Source organism: Nilaparvata lugens, chromosome 11 (genome assembly GCF_014356525.2).
Source record: "Nilaparvata lugens isolate BPH chromosome 11, ASM1435652v1, whole genome shotgun sequence".
NCBI classification, from domain to species: Eukaryota; Metazoa; Arthropoda; class Insecta; order Hemiptera; family Delphacidae; genus Nilaparvata; species Nilaparvata lugens.
In genome coordinates this window covers 24,660,805-24,679,724 of record NC_052514.1, presented here as the reverse complement: position 1 = coordinate 24,679,724, position 18,920 = coordinate 24,660,805, and the positions used below count along the sequence as shown (strand labels likewise).

The window sequence follows — 18,920 nt, the reverse complement described above, 5'->3', positions numbered from 1 at the left end:
AAATTGAAACGGACGAAAAGAACAGTGAATCAGAAAATAACAGCCATTAATTATTGAATTAGAAGTCCTCACCACGAATTTGAATTGTAATAAAATATAAATCCTAACTATGTACTTTGAAGCAAATATTACAGAAGTTACAATAAAGATGAGAGGATTAAATAAGCACTCAAGTTCATAAATCAGTTCATAACAAAACATTTAAGACAATCTGAACCAGTTACAAATGAAAATGAGAGCATTAGTCCAGCTTTACTTCCACCGCACTTCAGGAAGACTTTTTGTACATTTTTCAATAAATGTTTTACCTGCTGGAGCTCGTTTGGGATCAGCCAGCAAGCACTCTTTGCCCAGGGCGCAGTTGAAGTGTTTGTACTCCTGGCCCGGCATGAAAGTCGTCAACATCGCCACATCCTCGTTCTTCCTCTTCGCCTCCTTTATCCGTTCCTCACCCACCGTCTTCGTCGTCAGTTTCAGTCCGGTCAGTTTGCTACTCAGCACGTCGGTCGCCATGTTGGTTTGCGTTTCGGTTGTTTCAACTACCGCAACAATTATTTAGAAAGATAATGGGATAGTATTATAAAAACGTGGGTAAACACGGAATACTTCTGGGAGGAAGGGAGTAGATCCTAAGGTCTTGTCAACTCATTTTGTAAAGAAACATTTTATTATTTTTCTATAATATTCCTTATTCATACAATGAATTCCATTATTTTTTGTATACTAATACTTGATAACTTATTTACAGTAAACAACCAATATCCTTGTTTCATATTATTCCCCACACCTCATACTAATTTAGTCATTGAAATAAAAAAATAAAAGTACTATTAAAAAAAATGTTCATTCACGACATTTTTCGGCAATTATGCCATTATCAAGTAATTAAATATTATTCAAATTACTGAATATATCATGATAATTATTCAGTAATTAGAATGTTGTTCAATTACTTGATAATGGCATCATGGCCGAAACATGTCGTAAATAGACAATTTAAAAAAAGTGTACTTGGATTTTTATTTTTTATTTCTATTCAAGAGTAGCCTTAACGAAAAAAGATACCTAATTTAGTAATTATTTATCTAGGAAGTTTACACTAAATTCAAACAAACTTGATAGCTTATTCAAGAAATAACTAGTAAATAAACTAGATGAAAATAATAAGAAAAATATCTTGTTATAACGGAATAAATGATCATTTCATTTCGATTACTTGTTCATTAGTTCATATAAGGCTTTTGCTCCTACTTTTCCAAGTCTCATAAGTCTCTACCAGAAGTAGAAAGTATGAGAGTACTTTAAATAGCATGAAAAGCAAATAATTGAAATTCAATCAAAGTGGAAAGTGAATAGAAATTCAAGTAGCACTTCAACATCATTGATTGTAGCACTTCACAAAATCATCATTGATCTTTCGTATGGCTCTTAGCAAGGTACCTAGAATAGAAATGTATTCTAGGTACATTGGCTCTTAGTAATAATTCCAGTAGTACAAATAAATGGATAATTGTAATAATAAGTGAATAATTATTCCTATACCCTATACTGTCAATTCTACACGCGATGTATGGTGTGAATTCTTCTGATTTTCAAATACCTGACAGATTGGGAGTACTCTCAAAATTATCAGATCAATATATAAAATTGTTGTTTTAGGGACTTCCACAAACACACACACTACATTTTTGGGGTAAAATTATGCATGACCATTCTATAATAGAATCAAGTTTCTGATATTAATTATAATGAGATAATTTTTTTTCTGAAGTATGATATGCCATTAACATCTATAATTACATTCTTACTAAATTGTGGGTGATTTGTGGGAAATACTGTGATACTGTAGTTCAATTTTGCAAGAATGCATGTGCGAAATTTTGTGAATACATCGTGTGAAACAAAGTGAGAAAAGTTCACTTTTTAAATTGGAAAATAAGTGCAATTCATCGAACTTGATAAAAAACAGTTGATATTCAACAAGTATATCTCTAAAAATTCACCACGATCTGTTTCATATCCTTGATAACGCGGAAAATATTATTCAAAGCAAACCAACTAGCAATTTGATATCAACATACGAGTTTTATCAGACCAAGTTGACAGAAATAGAATCGACTCATTTCCAAACACGACACGTACAGTTCAACAACAGAGCGAACTCAATTTATTGTCATTGTTGTCATAATGAATGTTATGGTTTGGATGGTGACCTTGAGCTTCATTAGTGAGCCTGAGGAAATGTGTGTTAATGATACACGTGATAGATCATGCAATTCATCTATTCTACTCTAAATATTCGATTGTATTCACTTTCATCTAAGCTCTAACTATAAGCTTCTGACTCCTAGCACAGTGTCTAGTAGATTGTGTAATAGCTCAACTATTTGGGACCCAGAGTACTGGAAAACTTGGCCCATCTCAAGCCAACTGATGAAAAAGCAGCAATTTCGGTGTCTCGATGAAAGTCAATAGAAAATTCAGCCTATCACGAGCTAACCAATACAGGAGTAGCCATTTATCGCCATGACAACAACCAATGAGAGTTGAGTAAAAAATTCAGTCTTTCACAAGCTAACCAATGAAAGAGCACCGATTTCGTCGTCAAGAAAACATCCAATAGAAGTTAAGAAGCAAGCGGTGCTGTGAAAATCTACTGAATGCCTGTTTTCTCAAGTCTTTCTGATGGAAAAGTTCTATGGAAATAAGCGATTCTGTTTACGTGTAAATATGCAGCTCATCAATCTGTCATTATGTAACTCCAATCATGAATTGAGATATTTTATTCGATTAAATTCATTCTTCAATCGAAGAATGTTGTATTGTATTGATGAGAATTTCTAGACTAACTTAAATTTATTGTCACGGCCAAAATATGTTCTATTATGGATATATTTAGAGAAGTAGTTCAAGTTACAAATAAGAGCGTAGGCCTACACTCGAGACACTGAACTACACGTCAATCAAATTTGATCTTCAATCACCGTTATCTGTCTGACAAGTGATCAGACGTCAACCTTGATTCTCATTTGTGCAACCGGAAGTTTTCATCAAAAATTCATATTTTAAAATTAAAATCTCAACTGAACACTTCCCAGAATGTGTTTGACCTCCATTTGTATTGTTTATCAAATCAGATTTCCTAAGAAAAATTTATAAGAGAACTGATTTTTGGGCGTTTTAAATACTAAGTTACTGTTGAATATCTTATTTGAGATTCTATTATATCAGTCTTTTGCTGTTATGTATCAGAAACGTAATTTACAGAGATAGAGATAGGTACTAATAAATGTAGTCCCACATAATGATTTTAATTGTACGAGTAATACATTGAAATTGTAATTCTACCTAGAAAAAAATTCCACTCTACTCTAAATTTGAACGACCTAGACCAACCAACCAACTCAAGTTCAAGTACGAGCAAATATTGATGAGAAGTAGAACCGAACTCATAAATTCTTCCATCGATTAGATAGGAACTCACAAGGAAACAGAACAAAATGCATGAGAAGTTTTGAGAAAAGAGCAATACCAGTTCTGGAAGCCTGGGCCAATCACGCAAGGGTAGAAAATGCTTCGATTGGGGTTGTTTACTCTTCACTTCAATGTCAAAACTGAACGAGACTGGGTCATGTGAACCAGATCATTCATATTTTTCCCTAGAATGGAGTGAAACGTGATAAAAACTGATAGGAAAATCGATGTTAGATGTAGGCCTAGTTTCAGGGATATTATGACCCAAATTTAGTTTGACCTGAGCCTGGACATGATTTCAAGCAGGCTTTTATCGAATACATTTTCAATGGAAAAACTTCATCATTTATCACCATTATTGTAATTTTTTTCTTGACTTCAACTTTCAATTCGGTAATTTATTAATCGATGAGCGAACCGAAATAATGAATTTAGCTTGTTCTTCTAGAACGATTCTGGTTTGATAATGAAAGAGCCTACAGTTTTAGGGGGGGGGTCAACTCTCAGAAAGAGATTTTTTATCTCAAAACTGCCAAATGATCCTGCCTCTACGTCTTCAGTAGTCACCCTTACAATTGAAATACCGAGAACACGTCACTTACGATAGTCACAATAAATGACTAGGAAATTTATTAAACGAGTACTTTGAGTGAAAAAGGGTGTTTCTCTGTTTTAGCCCCACCAGAAGGCTGAAAGCAATAATATTTTATTTGCATGTTAAACGTTCGTGACCGAATTCTCACTGAAGATGAACTGATAGTTCGTTTGTTAATAGCGTTATACTAGGAATAGCTGACTAAATACCACGAAAGCTTAGCATGATTTGGGTTGCACTCATAAAATTCGTAATAAATTTCACACCTTGCAGCTTAGCCACTCCCAAGCAACTATAAATTAAACTAATGTTTCTCACCGAAATCTAAGTCATTTTCCAATCCACAATTTCCACTGTCACCCTTCAATTGAAACAAATTAGAATAGGAAATACGCCGTTGAAACTTTTACTCGAATCTTTGTATTAGAACAGCATATTAAGAGAGTCTACGTTCTTCTGTTTCTGCAATTCATTATCAGTTGGTAGTAGCAATAAAGTAAGCAAGTGAATCTTGCATTGCGCCATACAAAATCATAAAACTGTTTGTTTGGGAGGCAAGTGTCAAGTACGTGGCTCATTATTATTCAGGGCTCCGTGAAAAGAGCTCAATTTATCTCCATTGAATGCAACAGACTACAGGGCATGAGTCATCAACCAGTACTGAACATAAAAAATTAAACTTGTTTCAAAAGATGCCTGCCTGCTTATACTGCCAGCTCATACTGTGTAAGATGTAAAATCTGAATACTTTATTCTTTCAAAATGATGAGGAAAGATATTAAAATATTATCAGTAATGTAGGCTATCCTTAGCTACACAGTAGTTATTTATTCATTCATAGTGAAAGTGTATAATACAGATGCATAATATTAAGTGGATTAATATTTTTCCCTCTACAGAATACATAAATTTAGTAGGTAGTATATAAGTGTATGATGGAAAATTGGGCTACTGATCAGCGAAAAAAAATTAAGTAGAGGTCATTTCAACTTGAAAATGACCTAAGTTATGGTCGAAACTAGACGTTGTAATATTTCAAATAATAAAGGGTACTACAAGTTTTCATATTGCTCTTATTAATTTGTGAAAGAGTAGCCCATTCAAGTGAAGTGTTTTCAAGTAGTGGTGCTGTAATTTTGAACATTTCCCCTAGTCATGCAAAATATTAATATTATAATGGAAAATTCTTGTAAAAAATGATAATGATTATGAAAAATTAGGCCAATTGATGAGGAAGGGGGAACAATCATTTGTAAACTTCCCATATGAAACTACTCATACAAAATATTCATTATCATAATGGACAAATTTTAACAATAAATAATGATTGTGTTTCAAAATGGAGGTCTGATTGACGGAATATATCTTAGAATTTGTGCAATATGTTTCGACATGAAACTCTACACCGAAGCCAGAGAAAATTTTTGAAGGACAGATCCAGCATACTGCATAGCACTGACAGGAACGAAATAGATCTCAAAAAGTAAATAGAGGAATAAGTGTAAGGTGAGACTGAAGGTCAAGCAATTTGAGATGATGGTTTAAACCAAATAGAGAGAATATGGAGAAGAAGATCGGTTCAATCCCCGAAATAGAAGTTGAATTAGAATTGAGAAAAAACAATATTAAGAAAGACTCAGGAAAGTATCAGCAGGGTACTTATTAATTTTTTCTTGTCTATCATGAGATTATTATTCTTGACTATTAATAATGCGTTTCTATCAAATATTTGTCAACTATTCAGTTTGTTTAATGTATCATTCTTGCTTAATATCAGAATTAGTCGAGTTACTGTCATTCTCATTGTGTTTTCATCGTGACAATAGACACTGTTATCTATTTAATGATGAATAGACAGTTTTCGTATAATAAATTCTTGAAGTATCATAAAACCGGTCGTCTTTACACGATTAGATGCTACCCACAGCCGATTAGTTATAAATATTCAGATTTAAATGCTAATGCACAAATTCGGAAGTATAATCTGGGCTTTAGACTAACTTGTTTATGTTAACGATCCCAAATCGAATGTATACAAATTCAAATAGTCCTCGGCTAGAAACTAAAATCGTTAATCAGTCTGTTCTTGTTATTTATTACCTTTGGAAATCAGTTGAGATTCCAATGCAAGTCTGACCTTCCTCTAGCCAGACGAGGCTAATTATATAAATGGACCTAAACAAAACTACTGTAGTTTTGTAGGAAACTATTCTGCTATTCTTGCTTTATCAGGAAGACTATGTAAAAAATACGATGGATGCTATCCTAGACTATGAATTCAAATACATAATTCATTACTTTAGAAGTATATTCTTTGCTTGGTATGTTTTAAAGATTCAACATTAACATTATCTTATAACGTGATTTAACTGATGGAATGGGAGAATCATTCGTATTGATTCAAAAAAAAGGAAACGAATAAATAATATTTTGTATTGGTTACAAGTTTTTGTTTGGTTGGATTTTCATATCTAGTAATGGATGTAACGAAGAATGAATAGTTTCCATGATTCATACGTGCATGGAAATACTAAATATATACAGGATACTATGTCCTTATATAATAATTATGTTTGTGAATGTATTTCAGGAGAATATAAGAGAATAGTTCTTAATGGGATGGATATAGTCTTGTATCAATCTTGCTATAATATATTTCAAGATGAACACTGTTAGTTTTTGATAGTTTCAATGACCTATATGACCTACAGCACTACAAAATTTACATTTTTATTCAAGAGTCTTCCGAAATACCTGTATCACCTTGTAATAGGACAAGGTTGTTGGAATAGTTGACACTTCTACATTTGAAATTTACATTTTTGATTGTAAACAAGTTGATCAATGATAATGATAAATCATAGATAGTTTTGCTAGCTACAGCAATAGTAGTATTCAACTATTTCAAATCACTTGGTGTGATATACGATCTGTGAAATGATAAGACTTGGTTAAGGGCCTACTAGAGTCAGTTGTTGGGAATATTATCCTAATCTGTTACAATGCCTCCTAATCTCAAAGATATTTCAATCTTCAATTATCATGGATGGTCTGCGATCTGCGATGATCATAAAAGATCAGACAATTCATGGCTTCCTTATTCAAACTTTTTAGAAACCCTGCTTCCTTGCATAACAATCTAAAACTCTAGCATAATAATAAGATTTAATTTATTTTACAAATTGTTATCAAATGACTTCAACAGTAGCTAATGAATCAATAAATTCATTGATCAACATGAACAGCTTAATTAACAAAATAACACTTGAATCAATCGAACCAATTCTTATATTGCTCCTTCATAGATTATATGCTGAAGTATTTAGAGCATGGAAGGGAATTCTACATTTTTATCAATCATGAATTAACTGAAACTCTATAATAATTAATTTCTCCCCATGAATTCTGTTATGTATTGAGTATTCTAGATTTTTTCGTTACCAACTATATTAAATTTTATATTACTTCTCCATACCTTTCTTATTTCTTTCTGTATTGCCGAACTATATCTATACTGAATTCTTTACCAATATTGTTCCACTATCAACTTCACACTTTCATTTCTCTTTGAACTTTGATTAACATAATTATCATATAATTTCCTCCCTAGCCGGTATTTTATATTTTTTTGTATATTTTGTTTCCTACTATTAATTTTTGCGATTGTATCTACTTTGAACTTTTCTAATATTCATTTTTATACTATATATTTGAACTCTATTCACATATTCATTTTTATTTTTACTTCTTCATATATCAAAATTGAATGAAAAATCATAACAGACACAAAATGAGTTGACAAGACCAGGATTGCTGCCAACATTTCCCTCCCTCTACTTACATGATCACCGATGATACAAAACTCAAATTTTGTACGAAAAGAGAAACACGGTATCCAAAAAGCACAAAAGGGGACCCGACAAGTATGTTTGATACGTAAGGAATACGTTATTATACGTAATGACTGTGATTTGATACTAAAAGAGTAGAACTCCGATATTGAACCTGTCTGTAGAACAGCGCACGGAACACTGACTACTCACTATTCAGGCTCAACAAACTTGAAGTTTGGTATGAGAGATTGGAAGCGGTAGTGTACCGATAACACTGTCTTCTCTCCTCACACTTCTTCTCCACTCTCTCACTCTCTCACACTTCTTCCTTTCCTCCTTCGTCTGTCGCTATCATCCTACTCATTCTTTCTCCTCATTGGTTGGTTCACTCTTCCATCCTCTCCTTCTACACTCGTGCTCACTATTGTCATGAATTTTGAGCGTCATCACAGATGAAATTTCGATGCTTTTCAATAATGATTACTCATTTAATCAATAATTAAAATAAAAAAACATAAAGATCATTGTATTGGAAAATCAAATGAAATTTTGATGCTTTTCAGTAGGTAAATTACTCATTGAGAGTAAATACTCATTTTTTATGATTGTCTTTGATTGAGATAATTTTATTGGAAAAATACTTTTAAAAGGCATGTTGCTTGTTAACATATCATCATTATCCATGTAGAATAATGATTGATTTTGAGATTGTGAATTTGGCTAATTCAATTATCCATGTGAACGTTATAGTCGAATTCAGAGAGAGGCTTTCTATAAATTTATATCTACAATCATTTTTTTTCGATTCCCAACACAAGTTTATTACCAATGCACAAGCACAAGCCTATGATGGATGTTGGCATAATCTTCAACAACAAAAAAGTAGAAAATCAGTGAAGTTGATGTGAAGCAATCAACAATTAGTAACCTGAATGATCTATCTGGGATTGCTAAACTAACCATGATTTCCTACCCAGAATTCTTCAAATCTTTGGAACAATTCTCAAATTCCCCAGTTTTCAGCATAGAAAATACTCCAATAATTGATTGGAAAAGAACGAAGAACAAGTGAATTGAACTATTCCAACTAACTAAAATGTAAATTTTGCATGATGTCTTTGCAATGAGCTCAAGGACATTTTAAAACAAAATCTTCAAAGTCTCAGTACAGTATTCCAAGTGAAATTCTCTAATTAGACTATTGAGAAACAATTCCAGAATTTCTTGTAACAGATAGTAATTACTAATCTTTGAACGGTGTGTCATTAGTATTTGAAGTCTAGAAGGTGTTTATCATTGATTTATGGGGTGTCAGCATTATTTGAAGGAGAAACTAGGATAATTGATTGGGTTGGAGGTGTCATTTGCTCGCCTTATCCTTCTCCTCCTCCTCTTTCTCCTTCTCTCCCTTAACTCCTTGTTTTTCTTCATCTCTTTATCCTCCAGTTCCTCCTCCTCCATTTTTCCCTCCTCCTTCTCCTTCTCCTCCTCCTCCTCCTAGTCCACCTCCTTCTCCTCCCTTTTTCTCCTTCTCCTTCTTCTCCTCCTTCTCCTCCTCTTTATTCTTCTTTTTCTCAATGTTTCTTTTACTTCTTCTTCCTTCTTTCTTTATTCTTCTTTTTCTTATTGTTTCTTTTACTTCTTCTTCCTCCAGCCATCCCTTTACGGTTCCATCTTTCAACATCGTTCCACCGCACAACATAAAAGCGACACCGGTCATTCCTAAATCATATGTAAATAAGTGAGTGAAAAATAATCATTGCCTTAGAAGGAAGCCAAGTCAGCCTTTGGTTGTCACTGCATCACCATTTTTGCTACGATTTCTTTCAAGTGTAAACATAAAATGACAATCACTAATGTTTCGTGGGTTTTATCGTTGTTCAGGTGTTGTCAATTGGAAGGAGAAAATGATGAGGGGGAAAAAAGAGAAGAGAATGACGATTGATAGGTCAGGGAAACTCACGTGTTTTGTATATTGAGTTTTCAACCATATTTAGCAGAATCGAAAACTGGTGATAAATGAATTTGGTAGGAAAAAGACGAAAGTGGAAAGGGAGGAAGGATTAATATGAGAAGTATGAAGGAAAAAGGAGAAGGAGGCGAAGTGGGAGAAGAGGAAGGAGAATAGGAAGAAGAAGGTATAGAGTTTCAGATTCATTCTACAAACTCAGTAGCATTGAAAACGACTGGTATGTCCACAAAATTATTCGTAAACATGATTACCCAATTAATTTATAAATTAATGGATTTGACAATGTTAACAAAACTATCCGTAAACTTCATCGGCTGATAATAATATATCTACGTGACTTCTATCATTCGATTACCGAATTATTCAAATATTAGTTTGAACGCAGTTTACACATCCAAGCGAAGAATTGGGTCACACAAAAATTAGAATGCGTGAATAGTTTATCAACTACTACTGACCAGCTTTGACGTCTCAAGAACTTCTCTGTTCTCTGTTCACCAATACTGGTGAAGATGGAGATTGTAATGATCAGCTGTGCTGAATCATGAGTTATGTTTTTTCTGGCTCTAAATTTTGTAAAATAACTCAAAAATTTTCCAATTAATGATGATTTGAGTGTGATATTTTTGTTTTTTATTCTGTTTTCAACCGTCAAAATTTAAAAATCTTAGTTTTCGTTGTTTTTGAGTGAAAATGGACTAAATTTTAGTAAAGTGAAATCATAACCCTATTTTGGACTTTTAAAGTGTTATCTAAATTTGGGAAAGAAATAGTACAAGGAGTATCCTTAGTTTTTCTCTCCCAATCAGTGCTTCTTTGTAAAAAAAATAAATAATATAAATAATAATATTGGAGAAGGAGAAGACAAGGAGAAGGAGGGAAGGTAATTTAGACAAAAGGAGGTGGAAAAAAAAGAAAGATGAGGGAAAGAACGTGATGGAGGGAACAACAATAATAATGCGAAAAAAGATAGTCTCAAAAGAAGGAGGAGGTGGAGAAGAAGAAGAAGAAGAAGAAGAGGAGTAGGAGGACGAGAAGGATGAGAAAAAGGAGGAGGAGGAGGAGGAGGAGAATGAGGAGAAGGAGTAGGAGGATGAATTCCATGCAATTCGGAAGTAAACGATTATGTTGTGATTTCTGATGTGTTCTGTTATTACTAGGTAGCTGCGTCTTATAGCAGCTAAGCGTGATAATTTTCGGGTCAGGGCGAAATAATTTTCGAGTGCGTAAATTGAAGTTTACGACGTGTGATAGTGATACGTCGTTCCTATGCGTGCTGCGTGCATGCCTGCATTTATTCTAATGTCGTTCATCAATTGACACGCACACTGGAAGGTCCTTTGATAATTTGACACTATAATATAACACAATAACAGGAAGCTAGTTGTGAGACATGTTATCCATGTTGATCATGATAAATGAGCTTTTAATTTGAAGACATGGTGGTGTCAGATTTCGTAAGTTGTAAAAAACTCAATCTAGTTCTTCTAGGTCTAGGTCTATCCTGTTCTATTTATATCACAAAAAGTGCGGTAGGGTCATAGCTATAGCAATTTGTAATTTATATGATGTGCCTTGAGAACTTATTTGATTCATTGACTGTGTTAAAGAATAACAATGAATACCAAATATCCAAAAATGCTAATAAAATAAATAGTTGTCAGCTGTTGTTGCTCCTTAGAAGCCAGGTTTAGAGATTGATAGGATTTTTGTAAACTTATAACTGAAGTGTTTTGATTTTAGCTACAGTATTGATAATGTTCTCAAAAAAGTAAAAACGTGAATATTTACTCAATTCGCACAAATAATATATTATCATGAATTATTATATGATGAGATCATTCAATAATATTTTAATATATCATATATTCATACGAAAGACCTGGATATCATTCATAACATGTTCAACATGGATGTTGTAATTAATCAAGTCACTATTTCAGTTTTAGAAGTCTATCAACTGAAAATGGTGCCTGTTCTCAAGCTCTAGTTAAATTATTTGAAATAATTCAATTTGAGCCGAAATAAGCCCCAAGGAAGCCTATTACTCTCACATTCTGTTCATGAACTGATGCAAAACAAGTAAAGTCTCGAGTTTTCAACATAAATCGAATAATATCAACCTAAAATCAATAAGATAGTCTAAAAGAACGATATAAATTGATGATGATGATGATGATAAAAGTAAACTGAAAGATTAGAAAAATATCAAACAACACTCAGTCATCAACCAATCAACATGAGAGGTCGGAAACAAATTATCATCAGCTCAAGTATTTGGGTTAAATACTAGGATTCAGCCCAATTTATTAGTGTCAACTAGAGTAGAATATTTCAGAAAATTGCATTGTCCCAGTTCTCCAACAATTTGGCTTCAAACGATTGAAAAATTTGACATCAAACACTTTAGAACAATTTGAAAGAGAGAGAGAGAGAGAGAGGAGAGAGAGAGAGAGAGAGAGAGAGAGAGAGAGAGAGAGAGAGAGAGAGAGAGAGAGAGAGAGATAAAAAAAATGCATTAATCTATCACTTATATACTAAAGTACTTCTTGATCTGCAAACAACTAAACTGCATACTGTCAAGATATCAGCGTGGGTTTCAATATAAATCTTTCTCTCTCACTCTCTCTTCCTCTCTCTCTCTCTCATCAGTTGGCGATCATGACCTGTTTCCATTGAAGTGCCCGACATAGAATGTCTGTCTGTCTTTCCATAAATGATGTGGAAACTCCTCAGGCTACAAAATGTTGTACAATACAGACAGACTACCGTCTTACTATTAAAACTAATAACCATCCCATTCATACATAACACGCATGCGCTTCAAGTGACCTCACCTGTAGCTATCAATTGATTTCAAAGATTGTTTAAATTTCATTGATCAGAAATTCGTTATCAGGACTTCCGTGTGGTAATACGTAGAGAAGATCTACAATGCAGGGTAGAAGAGATAGATTTCTGTTCTAATCAAGTCACCCTTTTAAAGGAATTACTGAGAGCACGTTACCATCAAATCTAAGCTATCGTCAACTGCTGAATCTAATATATCGTCAACTCCTTGGTTAGCCTTTTGCCAATATTATCTATCTAATATTATTATATCTATCCAATAATCTAATATCTAGAATAAAGCCAATAATTTACGAAATTAGGATTTTCGTTCAATAATAATTAGTCTAATATCTAATTGCAATCTGAATAAATACTTGACAATCAGTGGCGGATCCAGGATAGGCCAAAGGGGGGCTAGGCGTTGATGGGGGGGGGTTGAAAGCACCCGGGGGCATCCCCAGCAAGGCGGGGGGTTCGGGGAATTGTCAAATTTTATATGTAAAATGACACATTTTTAGTCCGTTTTTAACTCTACATTGACCAGAGGTTAGAGGCAAAAACTATGGTTTGACTCAAGAATATTGACCAAAAATGAATGGATTTTGAATCCATTAGGATGTTTTTGCATCAGCTTATCATATCTCACCCTTTGACTATAAGAATTTGAACGTTGAAAGCTACTACCTTTTTATTTCATGTACGGAAATACTTTCAGTACTGATATTACTTCTTGCAAATTATTTAGTTTTAAAAATAAAGCTGTATGTACATTTTTAGTTATTCTACCTTATAATGAGTTTCTATAATGCATTACTTATTATTCCTTACCGAACAAAACAAATCACCCATTTTATCTAGTGTAAATTGGATACCCAAGGGGGGGCTATAGCCCTCTTTGGATCCGCCACTGTTGACCATCATACACAACTTGAAGTATTCTCAAAAACTAACGCCAAAACAAAAAACTCTAAGGTTCAACTATACTTTTTCCAGAGTCTATGTTTTCAAAACGTAGGATTTGAGATGGAATTGAAATATCAAAATCTCAGATTATAGAATTTTAATATATAATGAAGGTTATAAAGGATATAATTATTCAACTAAGGTCTTTGCTGCCTTAAATGAGTTTTCAGAACTGCGCGTTTTCATTTCATTAGAATATGAATTCTGTTCAAATATCACACTTCATTATCTTGCACATGCACTCTCCTTGACATGAGAGATGCATTCTCATTAATTTTCACCTCTCAGCTACGTTTCGAATATTAATTAATGACCGTGAAACTGAAGAAACGTGATAAATATTCAAATTCTGAATTCTGCTCATCACTCTGAGATATCTCACTCGTTTGTGAGTTTTCCAAGTTGTAAGCTCATTTTTCAAAACAGTACAAAAAATACAACAACTTTTTCTTGGAATATCGAATTGCGACATGAGGAAAATTGCCAGTAGCGGAAAGTGAGATTATTTCCTCCGGTTATTTCCTTCTTCAATATAAATTAAAACACTCGAAGGAGATTCAGTTAGAAGAAGCTCTAATGAAATGATAAATGATGTTTGATGTTTGAATGAATTTCTTCTTAAGAATACCGATGCATGAGGAAACTTCGCAGTTACTTTAATTGAGATTATTTTCCAGGTTGTTTCCTTTTGCAATATATATAAGCAATGCCGGTGATAAAATGCTGGAATGGAAATGAAAGGAAATTTTCTCACAAGAGCATTAAAAAATCAAGTATCTCTGATTTTAAAACAACGAAGACTGTAGATTGAATATTAGTATCTTATTTGATGAATTTTCAAGTATAGCTTTGAACGAAATGTTATGAAGGATATAGTATTTATTATTCATTCATGTTTTCCTGCTATTTACTAACCATCATTAAATGTTTTTTGATAGTTTCCTCGAAAACCTCTCACTTTTCAAATCATATCAATCTGTGAACAATGATTTGCTAATAATTTGCTGATAGTGGAAAGCTTAATTTCAATGAAGTCTCCAGGCGATTTCTACTTTATTTATTTATCTTTTCATTGCAGAAAGCAATCAAGCCACTATTTCTGTTGTGCCAAATCCAACAGTCACCAATTTTGTAGCCCACGGATTCATTTTCAATTATAATTTTATTCATTGATTTCCATTTATTTTGGTGTACTGAATGTATTTTTGCCTCTGGATGTCTCAAATCACACCATTGTATCAATAGCAATCATATCAAATACATTTATAGCCTATAGATTTATCTAATCATGTTCTTTTCATTCCAGTCATTCCAATTTCCTCCTCATGGTTGATAGTGATTGCATTTTTTAATTACATATTCTTTTCATCCGATCAGTTTTTATTCTATTCCTTCTGTTCGGTTTGGTTTCCTTGTAGCATTGTCATTGTATGGGTGTTGCACATGCTTAGACCAGTAATTAGCAGTGGGATCCACTTCGAACTGTCAGCAATGATTCAATGAGGAGAGCTTCATGAGGAATGCTGCCAGTTCAAAGTGAATCGTATACTATATTATAACCTACGCATCACATTGTGAAGCTGATTCCTGTGACCATATCTCGGAGCAAGGCTGCCATTATCATTACTAAAAATCAGTTCAAGGTCATTGATAGCTATAGTAACTGTTTTCAGATGAGGAATCCACCCTACTAGAAAATTTCAATTACGCTCGCCCATTTTGTCACAATACTTTGTTTAGCAGCCTGACTCAATACTTTATTTAGCAATGCATGCTCCATTTCCAATCTCTCAGATACCCGAAGGAGTTTTCAATTTATTTAGCCGCTCCTACAATGAGAGTCAGTTATAATCGATACAATAACTCATTGTCATGTGGACACTTCAATCAATGCATGTAAAAGTAGATGTGAATGGTCATGAATGTAATGTATTAAGGTACGGTAATTGAAGAATAGAGAATAGAGTAACGAGGAGAACAATAGCCTTGTGATGATGCTCAAATTGTGTCAGACATTTAGAAAAATCCCTAATCTATACAATGATCACAAAATATTTCCATTATTGTTGATCAAAAATATGACAATCTATGTCAAAGCTGTTCGTTTAATATAGCTGTCCTTTCAGCTGTCAAAGCTGCCCTTTTCAATATTGAGATACGAAATTTAATTTTCTCTTTAAATACAATTATTGTTGATAATTAATGTGAAATTCATACACAATACAAAAATTCTTCACATTAGTTTCAGTTTCAATAAGATTAATTTACTAGTATTTGTAATATTGATGAAAAAGCCCTGGTTTTTGTGGGAATCGTGCATTTAAAAGCTTAAATGAAAGAACTAGAATGTGACACTGTAGGCCTACACTACCTGTGAAACAGTACTGTATTTCTGGAGACTGCAATTGTAAATATTTATGTTGAAATAAGGTATGTACTTGGATAAAAATCTAATGCGTTTGGAAAATCTAATGAATAATAATGATTCAAGTTTTGACAGAATAATTTTCAAATTGACCTCCAGACGAAATGCTCGATACAACTTAGCATATAGGTATGGTAGTCTCAAGGGAAAAATTATCATTCAGATCTAAGCTCTTGATAAAGGCAATCAATATCAATAATCTAATCTTAAACTCGTAGTTATTAAAACACTCAAAATAAATTACGTTAATGCCCCGTGAACTCAAAATTCATATAGTTTAAAAGCAGTAGGATTCCATTTCATATAACTGATTATCGGTAAAATAATATGTACGAGCATTCAATTTTCTGCTAAATTTAATTCTGAATGATAGAAAGAGACCGACTGAGCTTATAAAATGAGCATGAGACATGACCAATCAGCAGACAAAATTCTCAAACAGAACAGTAGCTCAATCAAGCATCCCACGACAAAAACATTTAATCTGATCACTAGTGAAGCTTGTAGATTATTGATTGGGACTTTTGGAAGTACAGTATTCTCTCTATATAATTAGAAATTTTATGCTCCAATTGATATTGTAAATTTTTATCAGGGGTTCTCTCAGCACATTTATTTCTGTTTCTATACAGTTAATTTAGTATGGTAATGAACATATCTATCGACGTCAACGAAGTTCTTGAATAATTGTTCTATAATTATTCGTAAAATTGACGAACGACAAAAACGATTTTTGCAAATTGAAATGATACTTGAATTCTGTTCAAACTGTAAACTTTGAATATACAAATTCATATTCTTCTATATAGTTCATTATCGAGCAATGGAATATATTATATCCCAACACATATCATCATAGTGGGTATCATAATAAGGATTAAGTTCATTATTAGCAACTTTTTTGTATGTATATTATAATAATAATTATGTAGATGTTTTGTAAATGAACTCCACTGGTTTCAATTTATCAGCAATCAGGGAAATTATTATTATTATTTTAAATTGATACTATGATACTATCAATATCAATGGAGTAATATCCCATAATAATGAATCCCAATAAACAATACATTGAATCTATTTTTAAATAAACACACAATGAATTAAGATCAGTGTTCGACTCACACCTACAGTGTAATGAACATATTAGATTATTCAGTTACACCTGCTATTTTGAACCTGAATATTCAAAGACATCTGAGATAACTCCATCTTTGGATGATTTACACCTGTAGCCTGACATTTTTCAATCACTGCATATTTTCAAGGTTGGAGGTAACGTTATGTAAATTATGTTTAATGTAGATTCCTAGTTGGCGGACTGATTTGGGAAGCAATCTAGTTTAATATTGGCAATAAAATTTCATTGTAATCCGATATGGTATGCCATAACAAAAAGGCGTGTAACTTAATTATCATGAATGAATGCTACTTAAAACATTATGCTACATCTACTTAATTCGCATTAGTGTAGTGAGTTATAGTGTAGTGCTGTGTAGGACTAATAAGCTTAATAACTTGTACATGTGCTTTATCCAAGAACAGGAATATCATATATTTTTGGCGGACTATTGTGCTATATTCGTACAATAGGAGTGCTGAATAATTATTAAGTTTAGAGTTGAAAAATGTAACTATTTCACTAAAAATATATAGGAAAAATTTGTATTTGCACATATTGAATTGATTCATCCATTCAGGATATGAATATTATTTATAATATGAGCATATAAATTATCATTAAATGAAAATCCTGATTACATGCTGTAAATTACCCCGAAGACTTCTGATTTACAGCATTTGATGAAGATTTTCGTTCAATAATAATTATTCATTAACTAGCATTTGAATAAATGCAATTTTGAATTTATTTCCATTTATCAGCATTTTATTTTACTGGTGGTAAGACTATTTATTTATTTCTCAAGAAAAATTGATCAAGATAGAGTAAGCCAATGTACCTAGAATGTATTCTAGGTTCCTTGGAGTAAGCTATTTTTAAAACCTTGTGACACATGATTTTCAATATTTTTATAAATACAGAATTGTTTTAGATGAAAAGGAAATAGACATTGTTTCTTCAATCTAATATTGTAAATTGAGTTTTACATTTTATATTGATCATGAATGATCTTAGGATTATTGCAAATTTCATTTGGATTCATTAGAGACAAATAATATTGAATTTTGTATTCTATTGACATCATAATTCAGCCTATTATCAGTTTTAATTTCATCTTACGATTATAATAATATTTATATAATATTTTGTGTTCCAACGATACCAAAACCAGGTCTACGTCCTGGAAATTCTTTTAGGGGGCTCAAAATCGAATCTTGGGGGGGACAGTCCAAAAGAAGGTTTTAGGGGGCTCGAAATCGAATCTTGGGGGGGGGGGAAGTCCAAAAAAAGGTTAAAGGTATGTAGGGGGCACCCCCGCCAATTGAGTGCCTATTTTTTTAAATAGTAGCCAATCTATTAATGTCGAATACATTTCGGTTTGGAGTTTGGAACTCACCGTGAATAATTTCAGTTAAATTATGATAATATAGTACAATGATATTATTGATATCCTACAATAATGTGAATGCAAATAATTATGAGAAGCAAGAATCAAGACACGAAGCGCGAGTCAAGACAGAAGTAGAACAGAAGCAGAGAAGTGAAATCAATGCAAGCGCTATCTGTTGAGTAAGGCTAGAACAACGTGAACACTTCTGAACGTTGCTAGCTTTGATAGTACAGTGACAGAAGAGTGGCAGACACATGTTTATAATCCTATACTATTAAACTAGCAACTTCTGTTTATATGTTTAGATGTTTGA

At 32.8% G+C, this 18,920-nt stretch overlaps 1 protein-coding gene across 21 annotated transcripts in view; it reads right to left on the bottom strand.

Annotated features, from left to right (window-relative positions):
• The window catches only part of LOC111051634 (four and a half LIM domains protein 2), a 276,721-nt gene that overhangs the window by 28,985 nt on the left and 228,816 nt on the right, over nt 1–18,920 (bottom strand). For 9 of the 21 annotated variants that reach the window (XM_039437942.1, XM_039437941.1, XM_039437943.1 and 6 more), the window contains one exon: nt 309–539. The exons of 9 other annotated variants lie outside the window; for them this stretch is intronic. In XM_039437942.1, the coding sequence (XP_039293876.1) occupies nt 309–539 (231 nt within the window). Of the gene's footprint in view, nt 1–308; nt 609–7,910; nt 8,162–18,920 lie in introns of those variants that run through there. 3 more of the 21 variants (XM_039437957.1, XM_039437958.1, XM_022338179.2) reach the window with 3 other exon arrangements.